General features: G+C 36.8%; 1 protein-coding gene across 2 annotated transcripts in view; it reads right to left on the bottom strand.

Moving 5' to 3' along the window:
* Positions 1-6,067: 6,067 nt before the first annotated feature.
* Positions 6,068-25,816, bottom strand: part of USP53 (ubiquitin specific peptidase 53) — a 68,321-nt gene continuing 48,572 nt past the window's right edge. For both annotated transcript variants that reach the window (XM_060105428.1, XM_060105432.1), the window contains 3 exons: positions 25,601-25,677; positions 9,187-9,283; positions 6,068-7,686 (listed from right to left, as the gene is read on the bottom strand). In XM_060105428.1, the coding sequence (XP_059961411.1) occupies positions 6,696-7,686; positions 9,187-9,283; positions 25,601-25,677 (1,165 nt within the window). In that variant the 3' untranslated portion in view covers positions 6,068-6,695. The remainder of the gene's footprint in view (positions 7,687-9,186; positions 9,284-25,600; positions 25,678-25,816) is intronic.

Below are 25,816 nucleotides of genomic sequence, written 5' to 3'. Positions count from 1 at the left end.
GGTCGGACTTCATCCACTTTTCCGGCGAGGTGAACGCGGAAGAGCGGGAGGTGACGGTTTCCGGCTACTTAGATTGTGGCGCGGCGACTGCTGTAAGATGGAGGTGGTCTCGGCGGCCGAAGATGGTCGGGATGGTCCCCGGGAGCGGCGAGGCTTGGGTGAAGCCGAGAAGCCGCAGCAGAACCACGAAGTGCGGCCTCAGTCCGGGGCAGACCGGTTACCAAAACATTCCTACTGGTTGGATCTCTGGCTCTTCGTCCTCTTAGACGTGGTGTTGTTTTTCTTCGTGTATTTTTTGCCCTGGTGAGTACTCTTAACGCAGCGTTGAAGTGGTAAGGGGCTTAGAGACCATCTACCCCAGTTTGGGGAGGTGGGTGCGGGAGAGGCGAGGCAATTGCATTGCGGAAAGTTACGGCCTGTCCACCATCGTCCATCTGGCGAGTGGCAGGATAGGGTAGGCGCGGGAGTGGAACGAAGACCAGAGTGAAAATGTCCTTCCTTGGCTCCTAAGTTGAGGGTATTCAGATGAGGTGTAGAGGAAACTTGGCTTCATAATTTTTTTGTTCTGTGTTGGGAGGAAACTGGCTGGGGTTGAGTTCCTGCACTACCACGAAGAAACTGGAGACGTTATTTGGCTTTTTGGAGCTTTATATTCACATTTACCGTTTGGGACCAATAGTAACCACGTCATAGGGGTGTGGTGTTGTGGCGTGGTGTTTTAGATAAATCGCTAACTTATCTAAAAGCGATTTATTTGCATATTGCCTGGCAGCAGTCAGCGCTCAGCTAAAGCTACTGTTACTGTACAACGGTTTGACCGTGAGCAGGCTGTGCACGGTTATCTCAGATGGGTCCAGAACTGGACTCTTGACTTCTTACTCAAATGACCTTATTTTTCAGTGTTACCATTTCAGTAAATGTTAACTTTATTCACTCATTTCCCCTCCCGGAAGCCTGGGTCTCATTTTTTGATTTCCCGCTTTGCTTTTTTTTTTTTTTTTTTTTTTTGCGGTACGCGGGCCTCTCACTGTTGTGGCCTCTCCCGTTGTGGAGCACAGGCTCAGGACGTGCAGGCTCAGCGGCCATGGCTCACGGGCCCAGCCGCTCCACGGCATGTGGGATCTTCCCAGACCGGGGCACGAACCCGTGTCCCCCGCATCGGCAGGCGGACTCTAAACCACTGCGCCACCAGGGAAGCCCCTCCCGCTTTGCTTTATATACACACCCGCACACTCCAACACCAACTGATAAGTCACAAAACACCAACTGATAAGTCACAAAACTCTCTAGATTCCATTTGGAAAATCCATGCTCTCCATTTTCATTGCCACCTCCTCTGAGAAGACAGTTTTGGCAGAGGATAAAGGAAGGGAACTTAGAGAAGGGGCTTGGGGGAGCAGAACAAGAAGGAAGACACAGGACTGAGATGATAACAAGGGACAAGTTCAGGAGAGGAGCGGTGAGCTGGAGGAGGAAAAGCGGTGCAGCTCATTTAGTCATTAAACAGCTCCTTTGGACTTCGGAGCTAATCCTTTACGCACTGCCATCATGCTTATTGAATTTGCGGTAATTACGTCTTCTTCTCTCACTCCCAGCCCCCAATTTTGGCAAAAATCGGGGCATAAACTCACTGTTGGTGAGGCCCCATTGTCTCTGATTCCTTGGATTTCTTGAATGGTGTGGCCGAGGGTTCAGTGGGACCAATGGAAGATGGGTGTTTCTATAAAATCCTCTGTCAAGTCATGTGTACAGGAGAATCTTTCCACCCACTCCTGATATTTGGTAGAGTGATACTTCAAATGTAGTGTTTTTTTTGTTTGTTTTTGTTTTTTTAAATGATCTGAATTTTCAGCTCTGGATAGAAAATGGAAGACTTATGAAGAATAGTCAGGCCTTTTTTTGCTCTTATCAAAATGAAAATCATTTAGGAATAGGCAAATGACTAAGACAATCAAAGTTTTCAAAAGTTGGCATAAAGTATTTAAAGGGAAAGAAAAAGGAAACATTGTTGACAATTATTTGGTTTTTACAGAATGGTTTGCCTGATACCTAAATTAAGAATTTTGGCTCCTGGAGTGGATCCTGAAAATGACTACAAACTTCTTGAACAAAGACGACAGGATTGTGCACCAGAAGAATTTCAAACTCTAAGCGACCTTCATTTCATTTTACACATTGTTATTCTTTGCGGGAACTGTATTAAATGGGTAATGATCTCAGCCATTCATAGCTACGTTCTTAAAACTCGGCTCTGATTCACGTTTTAAAACTTTTTACAGATTATCTGGTGGCTTTACAGGGGCTGAACATAAAAAGTATTTATTTATACATGAAGGTTTATTATACTCATTAGGAAATAGATTAATGTTTTTCCTTTAACATTTTAAGGGTTGGCCAAGGTTTAGTATGATGCAGATAATAATGGTGAAATAATAAGGTGAAATATTTAGAAATAAATTATCCAAAAGCAAGGGAAGGATTTTGAAAAAGGAGTTAAAAGCTATACAGAAAATGCAGGCCCACAATATATTTGCTGTAAGTGCCAGTTTAATTTTTAGATTAAGTGGACCTCTGTTATGGTTGCTAGGTTGGTACAATCTTAGAGAAAGTATATAATATCCAGTAATGGAAGGCTAGAGTGCATGTCCTCTTACCTGGATGCTTCCCCTCACTTTTAAGCTCTTGAACTCTGTAAAGTAGGACTGTGTGTTTCAAACCTAATTTTTATTGTGGTTGCATTAAGAATGTTTGTGGCCAAAACATGTTTATTATAATGTCTGTAACTTACTTTAATACTCCAGCAAAGTCACCATATTTACTCACTGAGCAAATGTTTGAGCACTTACTGTGGGCCAGGTACAGCACTGAACAAAACAGACAAAAATCCTTGCCTTTATGGAGCTTACATTCTTTTTAATCTAAATATGTTAACAAGAATTTATTTCCCAGGAGTGACCAGCTAGTATTTAATCAAAAAGGTCACATTCCCAAAGCAGCTACTATAAGCCCTTCAGAAGCTATTCCTATTATATAACAGATGTTAGAAATGGGCTCTTGTCCTTGAAATTGGTGACATTTTATATATTGGAATTGCCTAAATATTTTTGCCGTCCCTTAGAAACAGGGCATAGATCTGGTAAACTCTACATCCTCTGTTCTTTAGAATGGCATTTAGGGTTAGTGTGAAATCTGGGATTGATTTTGGAGGCTTTTAGCCTAATGCTGACTATAAGTTTAACAATTATGCCTTCAGGGAACCTAACAAACCTGCCTGAGGAGAACTTTTTAGGCAAGGTTGAAGCATCTAGAGAAACAGAACTGGGATTTCATTGAGGGTACCAAACAGATTGTATGAATTGTTTTTGTGCTACTTGCTAATAATTTTGTCCAATAAATGTTGATTATACAGGTAAATTGGGTCTGATTTCCTTTCGTTTTAACAAATTACTTGTGTGTTAGGTCACACACAAAGATTTATAATCCATACTACCTTTCTGAGCCTGGAATCAGCCTTCTACCACAACTACTGAATATTCTGAAGATTTCTAGTACAGGGAAGATACTACTAAGAAGAAAGATCGTAGTGCTGTGACATGACTGTAAATGGTATCCAAAATGGTGGCAGTATGAGGTTTGAATATTTCCTACAGATGAAATTGTGCCTACTGTGCCATCTCAGGGTAACATAGTATACTTGAAGGTTTTTAGCTGGGTAAATGGGACACCAAGAAGAACTGGCAGACTTGCTGTGATAAAAATAGAGACATCAAAAGTATTTACATCAATGTGATTTTAGTCTGATAAATTCCTTTGTAAATTTCATATAAGTGAAATGATTGTTTTAATAACCGTTTGAAATCAACTGGCTAACGAGCAATTGTGAGGAAGTCTTTAGAGTTCTGTTAACCTGAACATTTTAGGATGTGAAGTGCTCCATATACCTAGTCCCTAAATTGCATGGGAATACATTCAGAGACTACAGGATATTTAGTAAGGGCATTTAATGTAGAGGTTATTATGCTCTAGGAAAAGGGTCATCAAACTACACTAATGGGCCAGATCTGGCCCACTTGCCTCTCTTTAAAGGCCTGTGAGCCAAGAATGATTTTTAACATCTTAAAATGATTGAAAAAAGTCAAGACTATTTCATGATGTGAAATCCAAGTTTCAATGCTTACAAAGTTTTACTGGAACACAGACGTGCCCATTCATTTGCATACTGTTATGTAAATGTTACCTTACAGCTGTTTTCACACTACAGTGGCAGAGTTGAGTAACAGAGATCCTATGGTCCACAACGCCTAAATTATTTACTATCTGGCTCTTTAAAGAAAGTTTGCCAACTCCTGTGGGAACGCTCCTTTAGGCCTTGCTGGAGTTGAACTCTTAGGAGTCTCCTGTGATAAATTTTTGATGAGTGATATTCCAAGTTCATCCCTGAACTTTAAATTGATTTACATTTCCCATAAAATATATAATTCACAGAGGTGAAAGGAAGCCACAGTTCATGAATGCAAAGAAAAGTCCAACCATATTAAATTAAAAATCAGTTTATACCCCCCCCAAAATTTTGAATCAAGAAACTGAGTTCACACAAAGATACTCTGAAGTATTTTGAACATAACAATTGTTGGCTGCGTTATTTTAAAAGTTATAATAAGCTTATAACCAGAAGAAAACATCTATAAAAACAGACACCCTAGAAATAAAAAATTCACATGTGAATGATTAGTAAATACATATTCAATCTATATTTGGAGTGTTGAATCAACAAAAACAAATGGTCAGTTTCTAGTCTGTTAGTACTGTAACATGATTCAGGAGGTTTCAACTGTACAGTACTTTTAAAAAGAGCCCAAATTGGACGTTTCTATTTGATATTTGCAACTCAATTGTGAGTTGAATCCCATACAAATCTATGAGATTGTTCGTAAGTATCAGAAATCAGTTTAAATGTTTCAAATAATACATTTTCAACTGGACAAAACAAAAACTACACAAAGTTTTTGAAAGCTATTAAAATACTTGAAGCTCATTTTTCTAGTATTTTACAATGTTATAAAAGCAGTAATTAAATACAGTGACATTTCAAATACAATTTTACAAATTTACAATATTTACAAACCCCCCATACTAAAAGCTATGTTAAAAAAAAAGCTTTCTTAAAAGATAAAATTTTATTTAGTTGATATTCAAGTATTTCTAAATTAAGAGAATATAAAGTAATAATCACCTACTGTTATAGCTAGAAAAGGCTATTAAAAACTTCTCTAGGTGGAAGACAAAATTTGGCCAAGATTTGATAACTCGGTGAGCTGGGACTTCTACAAGCAATTATTTTCTACTTACCTAGAAAATAAGATTCATTTACATTTTAGAATATTTTAACAATTTATGGGATTGGTCAAGATATTAAATTTACTAATTAGTTTATGGAATTATGTTTTATATATAAAATTTAAATTCTCAATTCTCTAGTGTGGACAATATAAAACTATTCTAAACTACAATTAGTTTACCAGCTTAGTACAAAATTAAATGACAACTATGAAATAAGGCAATTACTTATTTTCACTTGTAAGGTCATCATCATCATGGAAAATCCCCCCCTTTTTTTTTTTTTTTTCAAAGAAAGACTTCTCCATGAAAGTAGGTGGGGTAAAAATTAAATTATTTGTTTAGAAAAAAGGGAGGGATGCTCAAATTAATACATTTCATTAAAATTAAATCTATATGAAAGGCAAAACTTTAATCTGGAAACCCAGAAAGATTTTCAAATTCAAGAATATGAAAATTACTAAAATGGGCTGACAACCTACACACAGGTAATATTATAGCAGGGAAAATTTAGGCAGTCACAGTGATATTCTTAAAAAGAGGATTATAGGTTAATTCCTAACACTGGTTATTAGCAGCCCAAAGCAAACCAAAGTAAAAACCTTTCACATTTCATATAAAATTAGAAAAAATGTAACAAGTTAAATAAATATACTAAAGTGAAGTATTTTAACTATTTTTAGCTTACATGACTGAAGTAATGTTTATGAATGCATACAACAAACGATATTTTGAAGATAAAAATTCTAGGAGCAAAATTAAGTGTCTTCTCTTCTAACCTTGAGAATTTAATTTAAAAATTGCTTTATCATTAAGGCTTTTTTCCCCCAAATGCTATCAATTTCATGGGTCGATATATTTTAAGACACTTAAAGGGATCATATGTAGTAGACTATCACAGAAGTCAAAAGCAAATGGGTGAAGTCCTCTTTTGTCTCCCCATTAGAAAGTGCTTCCTCACAAAGCAAATATTGCTTTGACTACACAAGCTACATATCATCTATCTTTCAGTTAGCACAGTTTACCAATCTATATATGAGTACTGGTTAGTTTAATACCTATGGGTCTACCAGTCAGAAAATAAAGGGACAAATTACATTTTTACTCAACTGCAGCATATGATAAATGACTTTCTGCATACCCCCGGATTTTCTATTTTTTGAGGCATGCCAAGACTATTCAGAGGGAATTCCAAAATATCCAATAAGTAGATCTTCACAAAATAAAATATCTGTATAGAAAGTTAAAGTGATTAATGACTTAAATATTGCCATGGTTTTAATTTCATATAGCACTAGGTTTGGTCATTTGATTCCTAGTTAATGGCCTCAGAAGTAAAAGCCTGTCGTTTTCATCATTTATCTATTACAATGTATACCAGGTTTATATCTTTGCTTGGAAGGGCAGTTTGAACCAAGACTACTATGTAACACAGGCCCTAGCCCTCTTTCATTCTGAGAAAGTGAATTATCATTACAAAAGCCACTGCTCCCTGGAAAACAGAGCTTGGGCCTCTGATGGTATTTCAATCTATATGTATCAGTCATGCAGTTATCCACTGAAAAATAGGTAGTTAATGAAACTGTCTCATTTCGACAGGTAGAACTAGAGTCTATTTCTGGCTGGCAAGAAGCACCAACAGCTGTACCCGAGTCTGCCTGAAAATCATTAGCTGAAGAGCTGGACGGGGTGTTTGACGTGTTGCCAACATACTCTTTTGCTTGAAATGTTTCCTTAAGTCTTTCATCATTCATATATGTACTCACTTCTGAACCTGGTTCTGAAGCTGTACCTAAACTGTGCTTTGGAAGACTAGAAGAATTAGCTTTAAACATCTCTGTTGGTTTGACAGCAGGTGGAGCATCATTTTTCTCTGACTGTGGCACACTGGTTATAGCATATTTCTTTGGTGGCAGAGGGGGTGGGGTATTCTGGCAAACAAGTTCTGGCATCTGACAACCATCAGATCTGCAGGTTGACTGAATGAGATGTTCCCTGGATAGAGAGTTCTCAGAGTAACACTGTTCCATCATATTTTGCTGCTGGATGAGGGGAGCAGTTCCTGGCTTCAACCCCACAGTTCTCATGTGTGAAGACCACAATGAAGATGGTGAGACTGTTCCATTACTGTTTACTCTCTTTCCAGAAGCAGAATTATCATCAACGTGAAAAAGCAAACCTGTTCTCTCAGAATTTTCTATATTAAGCCACTCAGAAAATTTGCATTCACTTGCTTTTTCAAGTTTCTGTTCATCTGACTGGTGGGTATGCTCTCTTGCTGTATGGTCCTTGAGTATTTGTGGATTGGATGAAGGGAATAACTTTCCATTGGTTTCACGTATATGTGACCTGAAAAACAAAAACAAAGCTAAAACGCCATACAGAAATATGCAAAATTGGAGGGAAAACAAACATTTGTCCTGTAGTTTAACTTCCCAATACAGCACTTATGTTATTTGTGTAACATTGCAGAAATGGAAAGATATTTGCAACCGTTAACAATTTACACTCTCTGAATCCAAAATCTTTATGCCAGAATACACAAATGTTTATCAGAAACATCCATCATTACCAATATCAGATTTATAACCAGAAGTATAATTTAAAAAGCAAATTTCAGGGGCTTCCCTGGTGGCGCAGTGGTTGAGAGTCCAGCTGCCGCTGCAGGGGACACGGGTTCGTGCCCTGGTCTGGGAAGATCCCAAATGCCGCGGAGCGGCTGGGCCCATGAGCCATGGCTGCTGAGCCTGCGCGTCCGGAGCCTGTGCTCCGCAACGGGAGAGGCCACAACAGTGAGAGGCCCGCATACCGCAAAAAAAAAAAAAAAAAAAAAGGAAATTTCAGAGAATTCCCTGGCAGTCCAGTGGTTAGGACTCAGCGCTTTCACTGCCCAGGCCAACTAAGATGCCACAAGCCACACAGTGCAGCCAAAAAAAAAAAAAAAAAAAAAAAATTCAACTTAAAAACACTGAAATTACATTTATTGTGATAAAATGTAGCATAGACTTAAGAAAAATTTTACTAGCAAACAATTCAATATTCTAAAACACTTCCCACCCAAAGTTTATAGCAATAGAGGTACTTTAATTTTGATATATAATGCTAAAAGGATAGTATACTAATTAAAAATAATTTGGTTAATCAAAGACTACCTTTATTTAAGTAATAGTTAACTTCTAAGGTGAAGAAAAATGATATCACATTGCAAATTATTTATCTTCATATGATTAAATTATTTTTCTCATGTGAATTGCATAAAATTCAATTAGAGCACAAAGATGAAAAGAGTTGAGGCTCTGCTAAGTAGATAAGAGCTATATTCAAATCTCAACTCCGTTGCTTTGGCCAAATTACTTAATCTACGCCCCAAATTTTCTCTTTTGTAAAATACCATACATCTCAAAAGAATGCTGTGAGGTTTAAAACAAACAATCATATATTGTACAAGGTACTTTGTAGGCCCCCTATCATTAAGGTTTACATCCTTTTAATGATCCCCAATAAAATATGCATCATAATACTCTAGACCAGCAATCCCCAACCTTTTTTGGCACCAGAGACCAGTTTCGAGGACGACAATTTTTGCACTGACTTGGGAAGGGGGGTGTGGTTCAGACCGTAATGCGAGCGATGGTGAGCTGCAGATGAAGCTTCGCTCACTCGACCGCCACTCACCTCCTGCTGTGCAGCCCGGTTCCAGTATCAGTCTGCAGCCCGGGGCTTGGGGACCCCTGCTCTAGACCCATTGCTTTCAGAGTAGTGATAGGTAGTATGCCTTTCTGATAAAGAGTTCCTATAATACATGCATTTAATTTAAAAGATTTTAGTATTCCAAACAGCTAGGATTACCTTTTTATCAAAGGATTTTTTATTTGTAGATGTGATTCTGGGTGGGACTCATAAGATTTATAGACTACTTCCAGGTTCTTGAGTTCTTTTCTAAAGCCTGAGGAAGGGAATAAGAAAAAATTATTTAAGTGATCTTTTAGAATTTACTCCATCTATACTTCTCCATAATTTACAAAAGATTTTCTATAATCAGGTAATTCTCTTCCAAATTAACAGATGAAAACTACTTCTTCAAGCCTCAGCTCAAATAATACCTCTTTCCTGAACCCTTTATACAAAATCAATGGCTCTTTCCTCAATTTATTATCTCTTGAAAATGTCAGCAATCCCTGAAAAGTGTTATTCAAGATGGGTCGTGTGGAGCTGTGCTTCCCCTGTTTACTCTTTACTGACAAAATGGTGGGAAAATGCTACATTTGTAGACAGATGGCTTGAGTTGAAGTCTGGATTCACAGCTTATTGGTTGGTAACTTTATATTCCTAAAACCAACTTTACAAACTTATACCACCTTACAGTCTAGGTTTCTGCCTTTACGTAATGAGATGCTGATATCTATTTTACCAACGTCACAGAAATATTAGGAACATCAACTGAATTAAACTGGGTGGGAAGGTATTATGATAACATAAAATGTTATCCCACCACTAACTAGCTTCCATTTACTGACTGCTTACTCAAGTTGTAAGAAGTTGATAAAAATTATTTCATTTAATCTTTACAACTGAACACCTTTTTACTTGTATTCAGACTTGAGTATGTGGGAGAAATTTTCTTGAAAATAAAAGAAGTGAACCTGTCACTTCGAATAAAACAACTGGCAGTATTTATTGCCAATGATAAAATTTAACCTTTTAGATGAAAGTAAGAGTTTTGGAAAACTTGTATTTACCACCATGAGTTTTGTAGTTTTCGAATACTTATAAAGACTTCCTGATAATATCTGTGGTGATATTTTAAAATCTGTTCTTTAAAAATATATATAGAAGGGCCTTCCCTGGTGGCGCAGTGGTTGGGAGTTTGCCTGCTGATGCAGGGGACAGGGGTTCGTGCCCCGATCCGGGAGGATCCTGCGTGCCGCGGAGCAGCTGGGCCCGTGGTCCATGGCCACTGGGCCTGCGCCTCCGGAGCCTGTGCTCCACAACGGGAGGGACCGCAGAGGTGACAGGCCCGCGTACCGAAAAAAAAATATATATATATATAGAGAGAGAGAGAGAGAAATGGGACTTCCCTGGCGGTCCAGTGGTCAAGACTCTGCACTCCCACTTCACGGGGCATGGGTTCGATCCCTGGTTGGGGAACTAAGAGCTCACATGCCGCGTGACACGGCCAAAAAAAAAAGATATATAAAGAAATGTATCCAGATAAGTGACCTAGAAGACAGAATGGTGGAATTCACTGCTGTGGAACAGAAGAAAGAAAAAAGAATGAAAAGAAATAAAGACAGCCTAAGAGACCTCTGGGACAACATTAAACACAACAACATTTGCATTATGGGGGTCATTATAGGGGTCCCAGAAGGAGAAGAGAGAGAGAAAGGACCACAGAAAATATATGAAGAGATTATAGTCGACAACCTTAACATGGGAAAGGAAATAGCCACCCAAGTCCAGGAAGCATAGCAAGTCCCATACAGGATAAACCCAAGGAGAAACATGCTGAGACACACAGTAATCAAATTGGCAAAAATTAAAGACAAAGAAAAATTATTGAAAGCAGCAAGGGAAAAACGACAAATAACATACAAGGGAACTCCCATAAGGTTAACAGCTGGTTTCTCAGCAGAAACTCTACAAGCCAGAAGGGAGTGGCATGATATACTTAAAGTGATGAAATGGAAGAACCTACAACCAAGATTACTCTACCTGTCAAGGATCTCATTCAGATTCGATGGAGAAATCAACACCAGGGCTTCCCTGGTGGCACAGTGGTTGAGAGTCCGCCTGCTGATGCAGGGGACACGGGTTCGTGCCCCGTTCTGGGAAGATCCCACATGCCGCAGAGCGGCTGTGCCTGTGAGCCATGGCCACTGAGCCTGCGCATCTGGAGCCTGTGCTCCTCAACGGGAGAGGCCACAACAGTGAGAGGCCTGCGTACAGCAAAAAAAAAAAAAAAAAAAAAAAAAAAAGCTTTACAGACAAGCAAAAGCTAAGAGAATTTGGCACCACCAAACCAGCTCTACAGCAAATGCTAAAGGAACTTCTCTAAGTGGAAAACACAAGAGAAGAAAAGGACCTACAAAAACAAACCCAAAACAATTAAGAAAATGGTCATAGGAACATACATATCGATAATTACCTTAAACGTGAATGGATTAAATGCTCCAACCAAACGACACAGGCTTGTTGAATGGATACAAAAACAAGACCCATATATATGCTGTCTACAAGAGACCCACTTCAGACCTAGGGACACATACAGACTGAAAGTGAGGGGATGAAAAAAGATATTCCATGCAAATGAAAATCAAAAGAAAGCTGGAGTAGCAATACTCATACCAAATAAAATAGACTTTAAAATAAAGAATGTTACATGAGACAACGAAAGACACTACATAATGATCAAGGGATCAATCCAAGAAGAAGATATAACAATTATAAATATATATGCACACAACATAGAAGCACCTCAATATATAAGGCAACTGCTAACAGTTGTAAAAGAGGAAATCGACAGTAACACAATAATAGTGGGGGATTTTAACACCTCACTTACACCAATGGACAGATCATCCAAAATGAAAATAAATAAGGAAAGCTTTAAATGACACAACATACCAGATAAATTTAATTGATATTTATAGGACATTCCATCCGAAAACAGCAGATTACACTTTCTTCTCAAGTGCACACGGAACATTCTCCAGGATAGATCACATCTTGGATCACAAATCAAGCCTCAGTAAATTTAAGAAAATTGAAATCATATCAAGAATCTTTTCTGACCACAACGCTATGAGATTAGAAATGAATTACACGGAAAAAAACGTAAAAAACACAAACACGCGGAGGCTAAACAATACATTACTAAATAACCAAGAGATCACTGAAGAAATCAAAGAGGAAATCAAAAAATACCTAGAGACAAGTGACAATGAAAACACAACAATCCAAAACCTATGGGATGCAGCAAAAGCAGTTCTAAGAAGGAAGTTTACAGCTATACAAGACTACCTCAAGAAATAAGAAAAATATCAAATAAACAATCTAACCTTACACCTAAAGGAACTAGAGAAAGAAGAACAAACAAAACCAAGTTAGCAGAAGGAAAGAAATCATAAAGATCAGAGCAGAAATAAATGAAATAGAAACAAAGAAAAAAATAGCAAAGATCAATAAAACTAAAAATTGGTTCTTTGAGAAGATAAACAAAATTGATACACCATTAGCCAGATTCATCAAGAAAAAGAAGGAGAGGACTCAAATCAATAAAATTAAAAATGAAAAAGGAGAAGTTACAACAGACACCGCAGAAATACAAAGCACCCTAAGAGACTACTACAAGCAACTCTATGCCAATAAAATGGACAACCTGGAAGAAATGGACAAATTCTTAGAAAGGTATAACCTTCCAAGACTGAACCAGAAAGAAATAGAAAATATGAACAGACAAATCACAAGCACTGAAATTGAAACTGTGATTAAAAATCTTCCAACAAACAAAAGCCCAGGACCAGATGACTTCACAGGCAAATTCTATCAAACATTTAGAGAAGAGCTAACACCTATCCTTCTCAAACTCTTCCAAAATATAGCAGAGGGAGGAACGCTCCCAAACTCATTCTACAAGGCCACCATCACTCTGATACCAAAACCAGACAAAGATGTCACAAAGATAGAAAACTACAGGCCAATATCATTGATGAACATAGATGCAAAAATCCTCAACAAAATACTAGCAAACAGAATCCAACAGCACATTAAAAGGATCATACACCATCATCAAATGGGGTTTATCCCTGGAATGCACAGATTCTTCAATATATGCAAATCAATCAACATGATATACCATATTAACAAAATGAAGGAGAAAAACCATATGATCATCTCAATAGATGCAGAGAAAGTGTTCAACAAAATTCAACACCCATTTATGATAAAAACCCAGCAGAAAGTAGGCATAGAGGGAACTTTCCTCAGCATAATAAAGGCCATATATGACAAACCCACAGCCAACATCATCCTCAGTGGTGAAAAACTGAAACCATTTCCACTAAGATCAGGAACAAGACAAGGTTGCCCACTCTCACCACTATTATTCAACATAGTTTTGGAAGTTGTAGCCACAGCAATGAGAGAAGAAAAAAAATAAAAGGAATCCAAAATGGAAAAGAGAAGTAAAGCTGTCACTGTTTGCAGATGACATGATACTATACATAGAGAATCCTAAAGATGCTACCAGAAAACTACTAGAGCTAATCAATGAATTTGGTAAAGTTGCAGGATACAAAATTAATGCACAGAAATCTCTGGCATTCCTATGCACTAATGATAAAAAATCTGAAAGTGAAATCAAGCAAACACTCCCATTTACCATTGCAACAAAAAGAATAAAATATCTAGGAATAAACCTACCCAAGGAGACAAAAGACCTGTATGCTGAAAATTATAAGATACTGATGAAAAAAATTAAAGATGATACAAAAAATGGAGAGACATACTATGTTCTTGGATTGGAAGAATCAATATTGTGAAAATGATTCTACTACCCAAAGCAATCTACAGATTCAATGCAATCCCTATCAAACTACCACTGGAGTTTTTCACAGAACTAGAACAGGAAATTTCACGATTTGTACGGAAACACAAAAGACCCTGAATAGCCAAAGCAATCTTGAGAAAGAAAAATGGAGCTGGAGAAATCAGGCTCTGTGATTTCAGACTATACTACAAAGCTACAGTAATCAAGACAATATGGTACTGGCACAGAAACAGAAATATAGATCAATGGAACAAGATAGAAAGCCCAGAGATAAACCCATGCACATATGGTCACCTTATCTTTGATAAAGGAGGCAAGAATATACAGTGGAGAAAAGGCAGCCTCTTCAATAAGTGTTGCTGGGAAAACTGGACAGGGACATGTAAAAGTATGAGATTAGATCACTCCCTAACACCATACACAAAAATAAACTCAAAATGGATTAAAGACCTAAATGTAAGGCCAGAAACTATCAAACTCTTAGAGGAAAACATAGGCAGAACACTCTGTGGCATAAATCATAGCAAGATCCTTTTTGACCCACCTCCTAGAGAAATGGAAATAAAAACAAAAATAAACAAATGGGACCTAATGAAACTTAAAAGCTTTTGCACAGCAAAGGAAACCATAAACAAGACCAAAAGACAACCCTCAGAATGGGAGAAAATATTTGCAAATGAAGCAACTGACAAAGGATTAATCTCCAAAATATATAAGTAGCTCATGCAGCTCAACATTAAAAAGTGAACAACCTAATCCACAAATGGGCAGAAGACCTAAATAGACATTTCTCCACAGAGGGTATACAGATTGCCAACAGACACATGAAAGAATGCTCAACATCATTAATCATTAGAGAAATGCAAATCAAAACTAAAATAAGATATCATCTCACACCAGTCAGAATGGCCATCATCAAAAAATCTACAAACAGTAAATGCTGGAGAGGGTGTGGAGAAAAGGGAACCCTCTTGCACTGTTGGTGTTAATGTAAATTGATACAGCCACTATGGAGAACAGTATGGAGGTTCCTTAAAAAACAAAAATAGAGGGCCTCCCTGGTGGCGCAAGTGGTTGAGAGTCCGCCTGCCGATGCAGGGGATACGGGTTCGTGCCCCGGTCTGGGAGGATCCCATATGCCGCGGAGCGGCTGGGCCCGTGAGCCATGGCCGCTGAGCCTGCGCGTCCGGAGCCTGCGCGTCCGGAGCCTGTGCTCCGCAACGGGGGAGGCCACAACAGTGAGAGGCCCGCATACCGCAAAAAAAAAAAAAAAAAAAAAAAAAAAGGATCATACACCATGATCAAGTGGGATTTATCCCAGGGATGCAAAGATTCTTCAGTATACACAGATCAATCAATGTGATACACCACATTAACAAATTGAAGAATGAAAACCATACGATCATCTCAATAGATGCAGAAAAAGCTTTTGACAAAATTCAACACCCATTTATGATAAAAACTCTCCAGAAAGTGGGCATAGAGGGAACCTACCTCAACATAATAAAGGCCATATATGACAAACCCACAGCAAACATCATTCTCAGTGGTGAAAAACTGAAAGCATTTCCTCTAAATCAGGAACAAGACAAGGATGTCCACTCTCACCACTATTATTCAACATAGTTTTGGAAGTCTTAGCCTTGGCAATCAGAGAAGAAAAATAAATAAAAGGAATCCAAATTGGAAAAGCAGTAAAACTGTCACTGTTTGCAGATGACATGATACTATACATAGAGAATCCTAAAGATGCCACCAGAAAACTACTAGAGCTAATCAATGAATTTGGTAAAGTTTCACGATACAAAATGAATGCACAGAAATCTCTGGCATTCCTATACACTAATGATGAAAAACCTGAAATAGAAATTAAGGAAACACTCCCATTTACCACTGCAACAAAAAGAATAAAATACCTAGGAATAAACCTACCTAAAGAGATAAAAGACCTGTATGTAGAAAACTATAAGACACTGATGAAAGAAATTAAAGATGATACCAACAGATGGAGAGATATACCATGTCCTTGGATTGGAAGAATCAATATTGTGAAAATGACTATACTACCCAAAGCAATCTACAGAGTCAATGCAAGCCCTATCAAATTACCAATTGCATTTTTTATAGAACTAGAACAAAAAATCTTAAAATATGTATGGAGACACAAAAGACCCCGAATAGCCAAAGTAGTCTTGAGGGAAAAAAACAGAGCGGGAGGAATCAGACTCCCTGACTTCAGACTATACTACAAAGCTACAGTAATCAAGACAATATGGTACTGGCACAAAAACAGAAACATAGATCAATGGAACAAGATAGAAAGCCCAGAGATAAACCCACGCACCTATGGTCAACTAATCTATGACAAAGGAGGTAAGGATATACAACGGAGAAAAGACAGTCTCTTCAATAAGTGGTGCTGGGAAAACTGGACAGCTACATGTAAAACAATGAAATTAGAACACTCCCTAACACCATACACAAAAATAAACTCAAAATGGATTCGAGACCTAAATGTAAGTCCGGACACTATAAAACTCTTAGAGGAAAACATAGGAAAAACACTCTTTGACATGAATCACAGCAAGATCTTTTTCGATCCACCTCCTAGAGTAGTGGAAATAAAAACAAAAATAAACAAATGGGACCTAATGAAACTTAAAAGCTTTTGCACAGCAAAGGAACCCATAAACAAGACGAAAAGACAACCCTCAGAATGGGAGAAAATATTTGCAAATGAATTAACGGAGAAAGGATTAATCTCCAAAATATATAAACAGCTCATGCAGCTCAATATTAAAGAAACAAACAACCCAATCCAAAAATGGGCAGAAGACCTAAATAGACACTTCTCCAAAGAAGACATACAGATGGCCAAGAAGCACATGAAAAGCTGCTGAACATCACTAATTATGAGAGAAATGCAAATCAAAACTACAGTGAGGTATCACCTCACACCAGTTAGAATGGGCATCATCAGAAAATCTACAAACAACAAATGCTGGAGAGGGTGTGGAGAAAAGGGAACCTTCTTGCACTGTTGGTGGGAATGTAAATTGATACAGCCACTATGGAGATTCGTTAAAAATCTAAAAATAGAATTACCATATGATCCAGCAATCCCACTACTGGCATATACCCAGAGAAAACCATAATTCAAAAAGACACATGCACCCCAATGTTCATTGCAGCACTATTTACAATAGTGAGGTCATGGAAGCAACCTAAATGCCCATCAACAGACGAATGGATAAAGAAGATGTGATACATATATACAATGGAGTATTACTCAGCCGTAAAAAGGAACGAAATTGGGTCATTTGTAGAGATGTGGATGAATCTAGAGACTGTTATACAGAGTGAAGTAAGTCAGAAAGAGAAAAACAAATATCGTATATTAACGCATGTATGTGGAACCTAGAAAAATGGTGCAGATGAACCGGTTTGCAGGGCAGGAGTTGAGACACAGATGTAGAGAACAAATGTATAGACACCAAGAGGGGAAAGCCGCGGCGGGGTGGGGATGGTGGCGTGCTGAATTGGGCGATTGGGATTGACATGTATACACTGATGTGTATAAAATTGATGACTAATAAGAACCTGCTATATAAAGAAATAAATAAAATTAAATTAAAAAATTTAAAAAAAATCAGTTTTAAACATAAGCACTGCAGGTACAAAGTTACCAAAAAATAAAAATAAAAAAGAAATGTATCAACATTTGGAAGACTTGCATAATTTAGCAAACCAATATTTTCCAAATGAGGATACATGGATGTTTCTAAATCATGCATGAGTAAAGGATTTATTCATTCTTTAAATGAATAAATAAAATATTTAAGATTTTCAGTTTTAATGCCTAATACAGCAAATCTTACTAGATATAGCAACAAAAGCTGTTTGAGGTCCTCAGTACCTTTTGAAAACAACCGTTCCAGTTAATTGCAAATAGGTGTCTTTTTAAAATCTGAGTCACAACTATTCTGTAAAACTTGCCTTTTTATAACCAAGGAATTGAGACTTAGGGAAATGAAGTGTCCTAACCGATGCCATATAGGTGGTTAAGTGGCAACACTCATACAATCCCAGGATTAACTGCAAAGCCAGTGCTCTTTCTACTACCTGCAGGCTCTCTTTCATGTATGCCTAAAACACAAGGTCATTATACAGAATCTCCTTTTGATGAAACTAGGCCATTAGTATGAACATCAAATAACAGGATATACTTTAACTTGCTGATGCCCACAGAAGATACCAAAATATATGGCATTAGCTTGAATATTCAATTCATTCCCTATACTTCTGTACAATTCCAGTAAATTTTTCTGTATTTTCCCTTATTTTTAGTTGACCTTTTCATCATGTTAATTTATTTCAGTTTCCTCTCATTCTCATGCTTCTAGTCTACTGTACACCAAATCTGTGAACCAAATATTGCAAAGAAAACAAAATCAAGTTATTAAAAAAGTAACTTTTTTTAAACAATAGATAAGTTTATATTAGATGCTTTTTTATCTCTAAATTGATGTTCTAGGTACATTTTTTAAAACTACCCTGTCACTCAAAATTCAACTGGAACCTATAGTTGATCATAACATCTAAATATTATCCTATTTAAAAAATCTATATTGGTTATTATATGGCTCTGTGAGTTAAATCTTAGAAGTAATTTGCAAGAAAGAGTAATGTAATATACATGAGAAATTAATACCCTATATGCCATATTGCTCACACAGTAAATGGCAGCTCCCAATAAAAATGAAAAGCACACTGTTTTTTCTTCTTTTAAACCACCTCCACACTGTCCACCATATTCCCAACTCACTGATCCAGGACAAAGTAAGTATAAACTGAGACAAATTCTTCTTACCTTCCCCTCCGCCAACCTATTTCTATACGTACCAAGTGCCATACTAATAAAGTCTCAGAAATAAAAGGCAATATAATATATCACAGAGAGTCTCATGACCCTGTAACCTTGACACACTGCCTGAGGCTCAAAAACTAAGCCTCCCTCTTAAGTGAAGTACGTCAGACAGACAAAAACAAATATCATATGATATCACTTGTATGTGCAATCTAAAAAAATGATACAAATGAACTTATTTACAAAACAGACAGACTCACAGACATAGAAAACACACTTATGGTCGCCAAAGGGGAAAGCAGAGGGTAGGGGAGGGAAGTAAATTAAAGAGTTTGGGATTAACATACACACACTACTATACGTGAAATAGATAAACAATGAGGACCTGCTGTACAGCACAGGGAACTCTACTCAGTATCTTGTAATAACCTATAATGGAAAAGAATCTGAAAAATAATATATATATATATATATACTTGTATAACTGAATCACTTTGCTGTACCCCTGAAACTAACACATTATAAATTAATTATACCTCTGTTTAAACAATGGTTGTTAAAAAAAAAACTAAGCCTCTGTCTTTGACAGCTACTTTATGACTAAAAAAAAAAGTAATATCAGAAGGAATCTTGATTATTTTTCAACCTTTAAAGTCTGAAAAATTTGTAAGTTAAAGTTACATTATAATTTCCCACCCACTGTGATTTTAACTTTGGAATGTTTATTTACTTCTTAACTTATCCATAACTTCAAGTTTAATATTCACAAATAAAAAAAAAAGTAAAAACTTAATTTTAAAGATTTCTTTACTTTTATTAAAGTATCCACGCAATGGGCAGCAGGAGGCAGCAGAGGTTTTATAAATATGTTTGAAATTTTAATATCACTATGGCAGGCATTCAACCAAGTGGTTTGACTTCAGAATTCCAACTAACTTAAAAATAGATGTGTTATTTTTCTCTTCTGCTGACATAGACATCCATGTGTCTTTACTGGGAATTTTGGCTTCAGGTTCTTTGCAAATCTAAGATAGTCAGATTTTAACACTTGGCACAGAAAATACTTCAACATCAAGGCAAGACGCTTTAATTAATAATGCTAATTTTGGTACTGTATACAAAAAACCTAAAGCCCAATAGTCAAGAAATCAAAATATATATACTTAATCTGAAAAGGTGACCTAGATTTAAAACAGACTTACATAGCAAGAAAACCAAACTGCTAGTCTAGACACTGTAATCCTCATTCTTGTTGTATAGGAAGATTTCAGACTATAATAATAATACTGCAATTACAAAGTCTAAACATTCAAGAGCAATAACCTAATCAATGACCTGATTTACTCTAAAAAGACAGTTAAGCAAAATTTGAATACTTTAGAAAAAAATCACAAAAATTTAACTATATAAATATTTCTGGCTAAATTTACTACATGCCAAAAGGAACAGAGAGATACTTTAACATGTAATCATCTACCCTATCAGATACTAAACTTGGGGATGATACAAAATAAAAAGGCAAGAGTCAGTAACTTCTTTCCTCACTGGGATTATAATTTAAAGAAAGAGCAAATAATGCTATTTTGCTACAAATTAAATTTCAATACTGAAAGTTTATGGTTTTAAAAAACATATAAACATTTGGTGGTGCTGGGCCACAGCAAGTGCCTCTCAATGGTCTATGAAACTCTTAGAGAAAATAAATTTAGTATGCACAGAAACAAAACCAGCTGTGAAAAGTACCTCATTCTTCAGATATACTTTCTAAATAAATATACTCTGAAATTTGCAAAAAACATCTTAGAGGAAATAAACTTACGTATACGAATAAACTCTTCCAGTAAAATTTTTTTCATTTACTAATTTTAGGATTTAACAACATTAAGGGTGGTATATTTCACTTAACATAATGGAGGTACAGATTTTTTTACAATAAGAATTAAGGGAATTAACAGATTTTTCTGACCACTGATTAACTTCTTTCACTCTTCCTTGTCATTTGCAAGATCAAGATTCTCAGCTTGAACTAACCCTGACTTCTATGATTAACTGAGATTAATCCAAGTATTACAGACCCCAAAGTAAATGGCAAAAGTTTTTTGAAAGACCTAATAATTCCTTTGTGATTTGTTATTTACAATCTGTAAATATCCTAACACATATTTATTTCAGTAGATAACCTTACTCCACAGAGAAAAGAGTCCATTAGGTATGAACTCCTTCAACTGACTCATCTAACACAATACACACTGAATGGTACCGACACTCACCTTTATCTCTCCCATTACAGAAAAACTACTACTCCCTTAATTCAAAGCCTTCCTTGTTCCATTCTCACTCTGCCTCCAGAGATCTTACTCCATTAATTACTGTTCTGTTCTATTCTTATCTTCACACCTTTCTCATCCTCTGTACATTAGTTCCTTCCCCTCTGTAACATAAATGCAAAACTAAGCTCTTGGTTTCATTTTTCTCCTTTAGGTAGGGCTACTTTACTATTCACAGCAAGGGTTTTGACAGACATGTGCATTTATTTACTTCTCTTATTTACTTTTTATTCTACTGTAACCTTTTTTGAAAAACTTTTAGTTTGAAGATAATTTCAAAAAGTTCAGAGAAGTTGAAAGATATACCTACCTGCATATCCTTTACTCAGATTCACCTATTATTAACACTTTACCCCACTTTTTTTTCTGAACCATTTGAGAGTAAGTTACAAACATCATGGCCCTTTACTTCTAAACACTTCAGTTCTACCTCAATCTTGCTTCTATTCTAATATTCCTTCTATTCTAATGTTCCTCTAATACTGCTTTTACTAGGTCACTAATGACTTACTAACTGCTAAACCAAACTTGGACTTTTTAATCCTTATTCTGCTTAATCTGTGATCTCTTTTCTTTTTGAAGCTCTCCATTTTCCCAGTTTCCGTGTGACAACTCCCTCTCCTGTATTTTCTCATACTTTCCAGCTACTCCTCATTCTTTTCCGAAGTCGCTCCTTCTCTCTACTCTTAGCTCATCTCTTTTAGTCAGCAAACCCCATGTTTCTTCCTTTGTCTATTTTTTTACCCTGAAATCTCCCATTTTCCTGCATGATGTTGTCCATGTCTACCGCATTCAATTCCCATATATGTTGATGGCTACCAATACATAATCTTTCCTGCATTCCAGACATTTGTTCCTAACTAATCTACTTACTAGATGACAAACCAAACAAATCCAAAAATAAATTTGCCATCCTCTCTCACCCCCAAAATTTGTCCCTTCTTCCTATATTCCTCCATTTGGTAAATGGTGAATCCACTTATGTAAGACCCAAATACGGCCACCCCCAGCTTTCTCCTTTTCCCTCACTGTGCACATCTGTCACGGAAAGTGACTCCACTGTCCACACATTCTTATAATCTCTCAAATCTTCTTTCTTAACATTGATACTGCCTTAGTTTATACCCTCATCTTTTCTCTCCTAGGCTATTAAAGTATTCATCTAAATATTTTTTCTCCCACTGCTCCAAATTCACCCCCTACACTGCCACCAGAGAGTCCTTTCTAAATGCAAACTGGAGTATGCTACTCTTCTTGTCCTTAGGTGCCTTTCCATTTACTTTTTAGGATTTAAAAATAGCATAAAAGTTTCATCATGATTTGGCTTCTCTCTATCCTCTAACCATCAACTCACAATTTCCAGGTATGCATTCCAGCCTTGCATATAACAAACTAGCTGTATCCTTCCAATATGTGATAGTTTCTCCTGACCATGTGCTTTGGAACATGTCATTCCTTCTGTTTTGAATGTAATTTAAGGCATTTGACATTCTCCCCATTAGTGACCCATTTTTAAAAGAGGAGCTAAAATAATGTAAGTGGCATTGTGGAATTTCGAAAATGTTCCCAAATAATACCTTTAGGCAGTGTAGGTATGTTTGTTTGCAGCAGAATCCATAAATATAACAGGCTACATAATATCTCTATCAATGAAAAACTATCAGTGAGATAATTACAATGGCATTGTTATAGATTTTCAGTTCTCTACCATCACATAAACTTGTACAGACTAATTCTGAAAGCTGACTTAAATGTCAAACAAAATATGAAAATAAAAAAATTTCTAAGGGGGCTTCCCTGGTGGCGCAGTGGTTGGGAGTCCGCCTGCCAATGCAGGGGACACGGGCTCGTGCCCTGGTCCGGGAGGATCCCACATGCCGCAGAGCGGCTGGGCCCGTGAGCCATGGCCGCTGGGCCTGCGTGTCTGGAGCCTGTGCTCCGCAACAGGGAGAGGCCACAGCAGTGAGAGGCCCGCGTACCGCAAAAAAAAAAAAAAAAAAAAATTTCTCAGGTTTCTTAACTTTGTAAAAGTCTTTTACCTATGGATAGAAAGTGATTCTTCAGGTCAATAATGTAAGTATACCCCCATTTTATAATTAAGAAGTAGGAGAAATCCAAGAAAATCATACCAAGCCACAAAAAATTAAACTGTGCCTTACTGAAAAAAAGGAAAAAATCCATGCAGGGCCAGTTTTTAGCTTGGAAAAAAAAATTCCTATACCCATTTTAACATGTTCTCAAAGACTAGGGGAGGGAAATACACATACAGATACCATAAGGCATGAACATTAATAAAGTTTCCCTAAGCAAACACTAGCTTAAATAACTATGGTAGGCTTTGAAGTTTATTAAATAAGAAATAATTTTAATGTAATGCAATTTATGTAGTTAAATAAAACATGGGGTATATAAAACCATAACAAGATACCACTTCACACCCATTAGGATGGCAATTCTCCAAAAAAAAAACCCAGAAAATAACAAGTATTGATGAGGATGTGAAGAACTCGGAACCTCTGCACTGCTGGTGGGAATGTAAAATAGTGCAGCTGCTGTCGAAAACAGAATGGTGGTTCCTCAAAAAACTAAACAGAGCATTGCCACAGGATCCAGCAATTGTGCTTCTGGGTATATACTCAAAAGAACTGAAAGCAGGGATTTCAGATATTTGTACACTAATAATATACATAGGGGCATTATACACAATAGCCAAAAGGTAGAAACAACCCAAATGTCCATCAACAGATGAATGGATAAACAAAATGTGTTACATCATATAAGGTAATATTATTCAGCCTTAAAAGGAATGAAATTCTGATACATGGATGAACTCTGAAGATGTTGTGCTAAGTGAAATAAGCCAGTCACAAAAAGACAAATACTGCATGATTCCACTTATATGAGGTACCTAGAGTAGTCAAATTCAAAGAGACAGAAAGTAGAATGGAGGTTGCAGGGGCCAGGGGAGGGGGAAATGGGAAGTTGTTTAATGGGTACAGTTTCAATTTGAGAAGATGAAAGAATTATGGAGATAGATGGTAGTGATGATGGCAAAACAATGTGCATGTACTTAATAACAGACAATTGTAACTTAAAAATGGTTAGAATGACAAATTCTGTGGTGTGTATTTTACCATAATAAAAAAAATAGTTTTAATTGGCTACATACATACTATTTCATATTAAGTGGGGAAACCCAGAACAAAGCTATTATAGCAATACACTCCTAACCATCGAAATTTCTATGATCTTGTGTTTTTATTAATATCAGGAAGCAAGCATCATTTTATAAAGAGCACTGAACTTGCAGTTATTGTTCAATTTTTACTGACTTCTGCTGTTGATTTCTGGCCAGCCTTTTACTGTTTCCTGTAATACTTGGTTACCAGACTTTTATCAGATTTTTTAAACAGGCGAGACATTTTATATGGGAAAGGAAGGTTATTTCCTTAATATAAGTGTTTCCTTCTGATATTATACCATTTGATGAAAACAAAATAATTAAACATTTAATCATATTCAATATCTTCAACCTGAAAAATAATCTCCACAAAAGCCTTAAGGATGATAAAGACTAAAAACAAACTTTAAAATGTGTTCTTCATGGTTATTTTTTATCGTGAAAAATTATAGCTCTTCTAATCCTCTGAATTCTAAAATGTGAAGACAATGACTTTGATTCCAACCTCAATAATCCCCTTGCTCATCATTTTCCTTGATCCCTGTTCCCCAAATCCTTCAGGTATAACCTCTCAGTAACAATGCCGAATTCTGTATACAAACATCTAATTTTCTTTGCTTCTGGGCCACTATGTGTTGCTAACAAATCACCTATAATAATGTCACACCATCACATATTTATTGTTTCCAAAGTGAACTTTTCTAGCAGGCTGTTTATCAATTTTTCTATCTGTCCTTAACGCCTGTGGTAGACATTAGGACTGTTCATACATATTGCAGTGCACCAGCAAATTACCCTTTTCCACCCTCTTTGAAATTAGGCCTGGCTGTTTAGACTTGCCTTGGCCAGTCAGATGTGAGTGGAAGCACATTTATCACTTCTGGGTTGAAAGTTTTAAGAGCTTACATGTGATTCACTATGTTGTGTCCCCTTCAATCTCCTCTTCCCCCAGTACTGCAATGATCAGAGAAGTACTGGTACAGATGGAGTCCCATTAGCCTCAGGCCCTGAGTGATTACTAGGAAGAGATTTCATGCTGACATTCACAGGACATGTGCTGTGAGCAAGAAACAATCTTGTACTAAGACACGGAGATTTTCAAGTTGTTACCACTGCACAGCCCAGAACCTAGCCTAGCCTGACTGACACACTTCCTCTTTTTCCTATTCCCTGAAGTAGCTATTCCCATCTTTTAAGACTTCAAGCATAAACTCTCCCAGCTTCCATCCTCATTACTCATAAACTTATCAGTAACAGGACTGTCCTTAGCTTCTTTACTCGTAATACCATGATTTATTCTTTACTGCTACTATGATAATATATTTAAATAAAATTTTTACCTTCCAAGTAGTTTTTGCTCTGTTGGGAGGTATAGTTCATATGATCTATGTTTAGATTGCTTGTCTTAATCTGGTTGCTAGAAAATAGAATAAAACACACACCAAACACATCAGCTATAATGGATTATTATTTAGTTTACCCCAAGAAAAAGAAAGGAAATAATATTTGCTAAACAATTATTATATACCATGTGCTGTTCTAGGGGATTAATGTAC

The sequence above is a fragment of the Mesoplodon densirostris genome, chromosome 1 (assembly GCF_025265405.1).
Source record: "Mesoplodon densirostris isolate mMesDen1 chromosome 1, mMesDen1 primary haplotype, whole genome shotgun sequence".
Lineage (NCBI taxonomy): Eukaryota > Metazoa > Chordata > Mammalia > Artiodactyla > Ziphiidae > Mesoplodon > Mesoplodon densirostris.
This window is presented reverse-complemented; position numbering and strand designations above follow the sequence as displayed.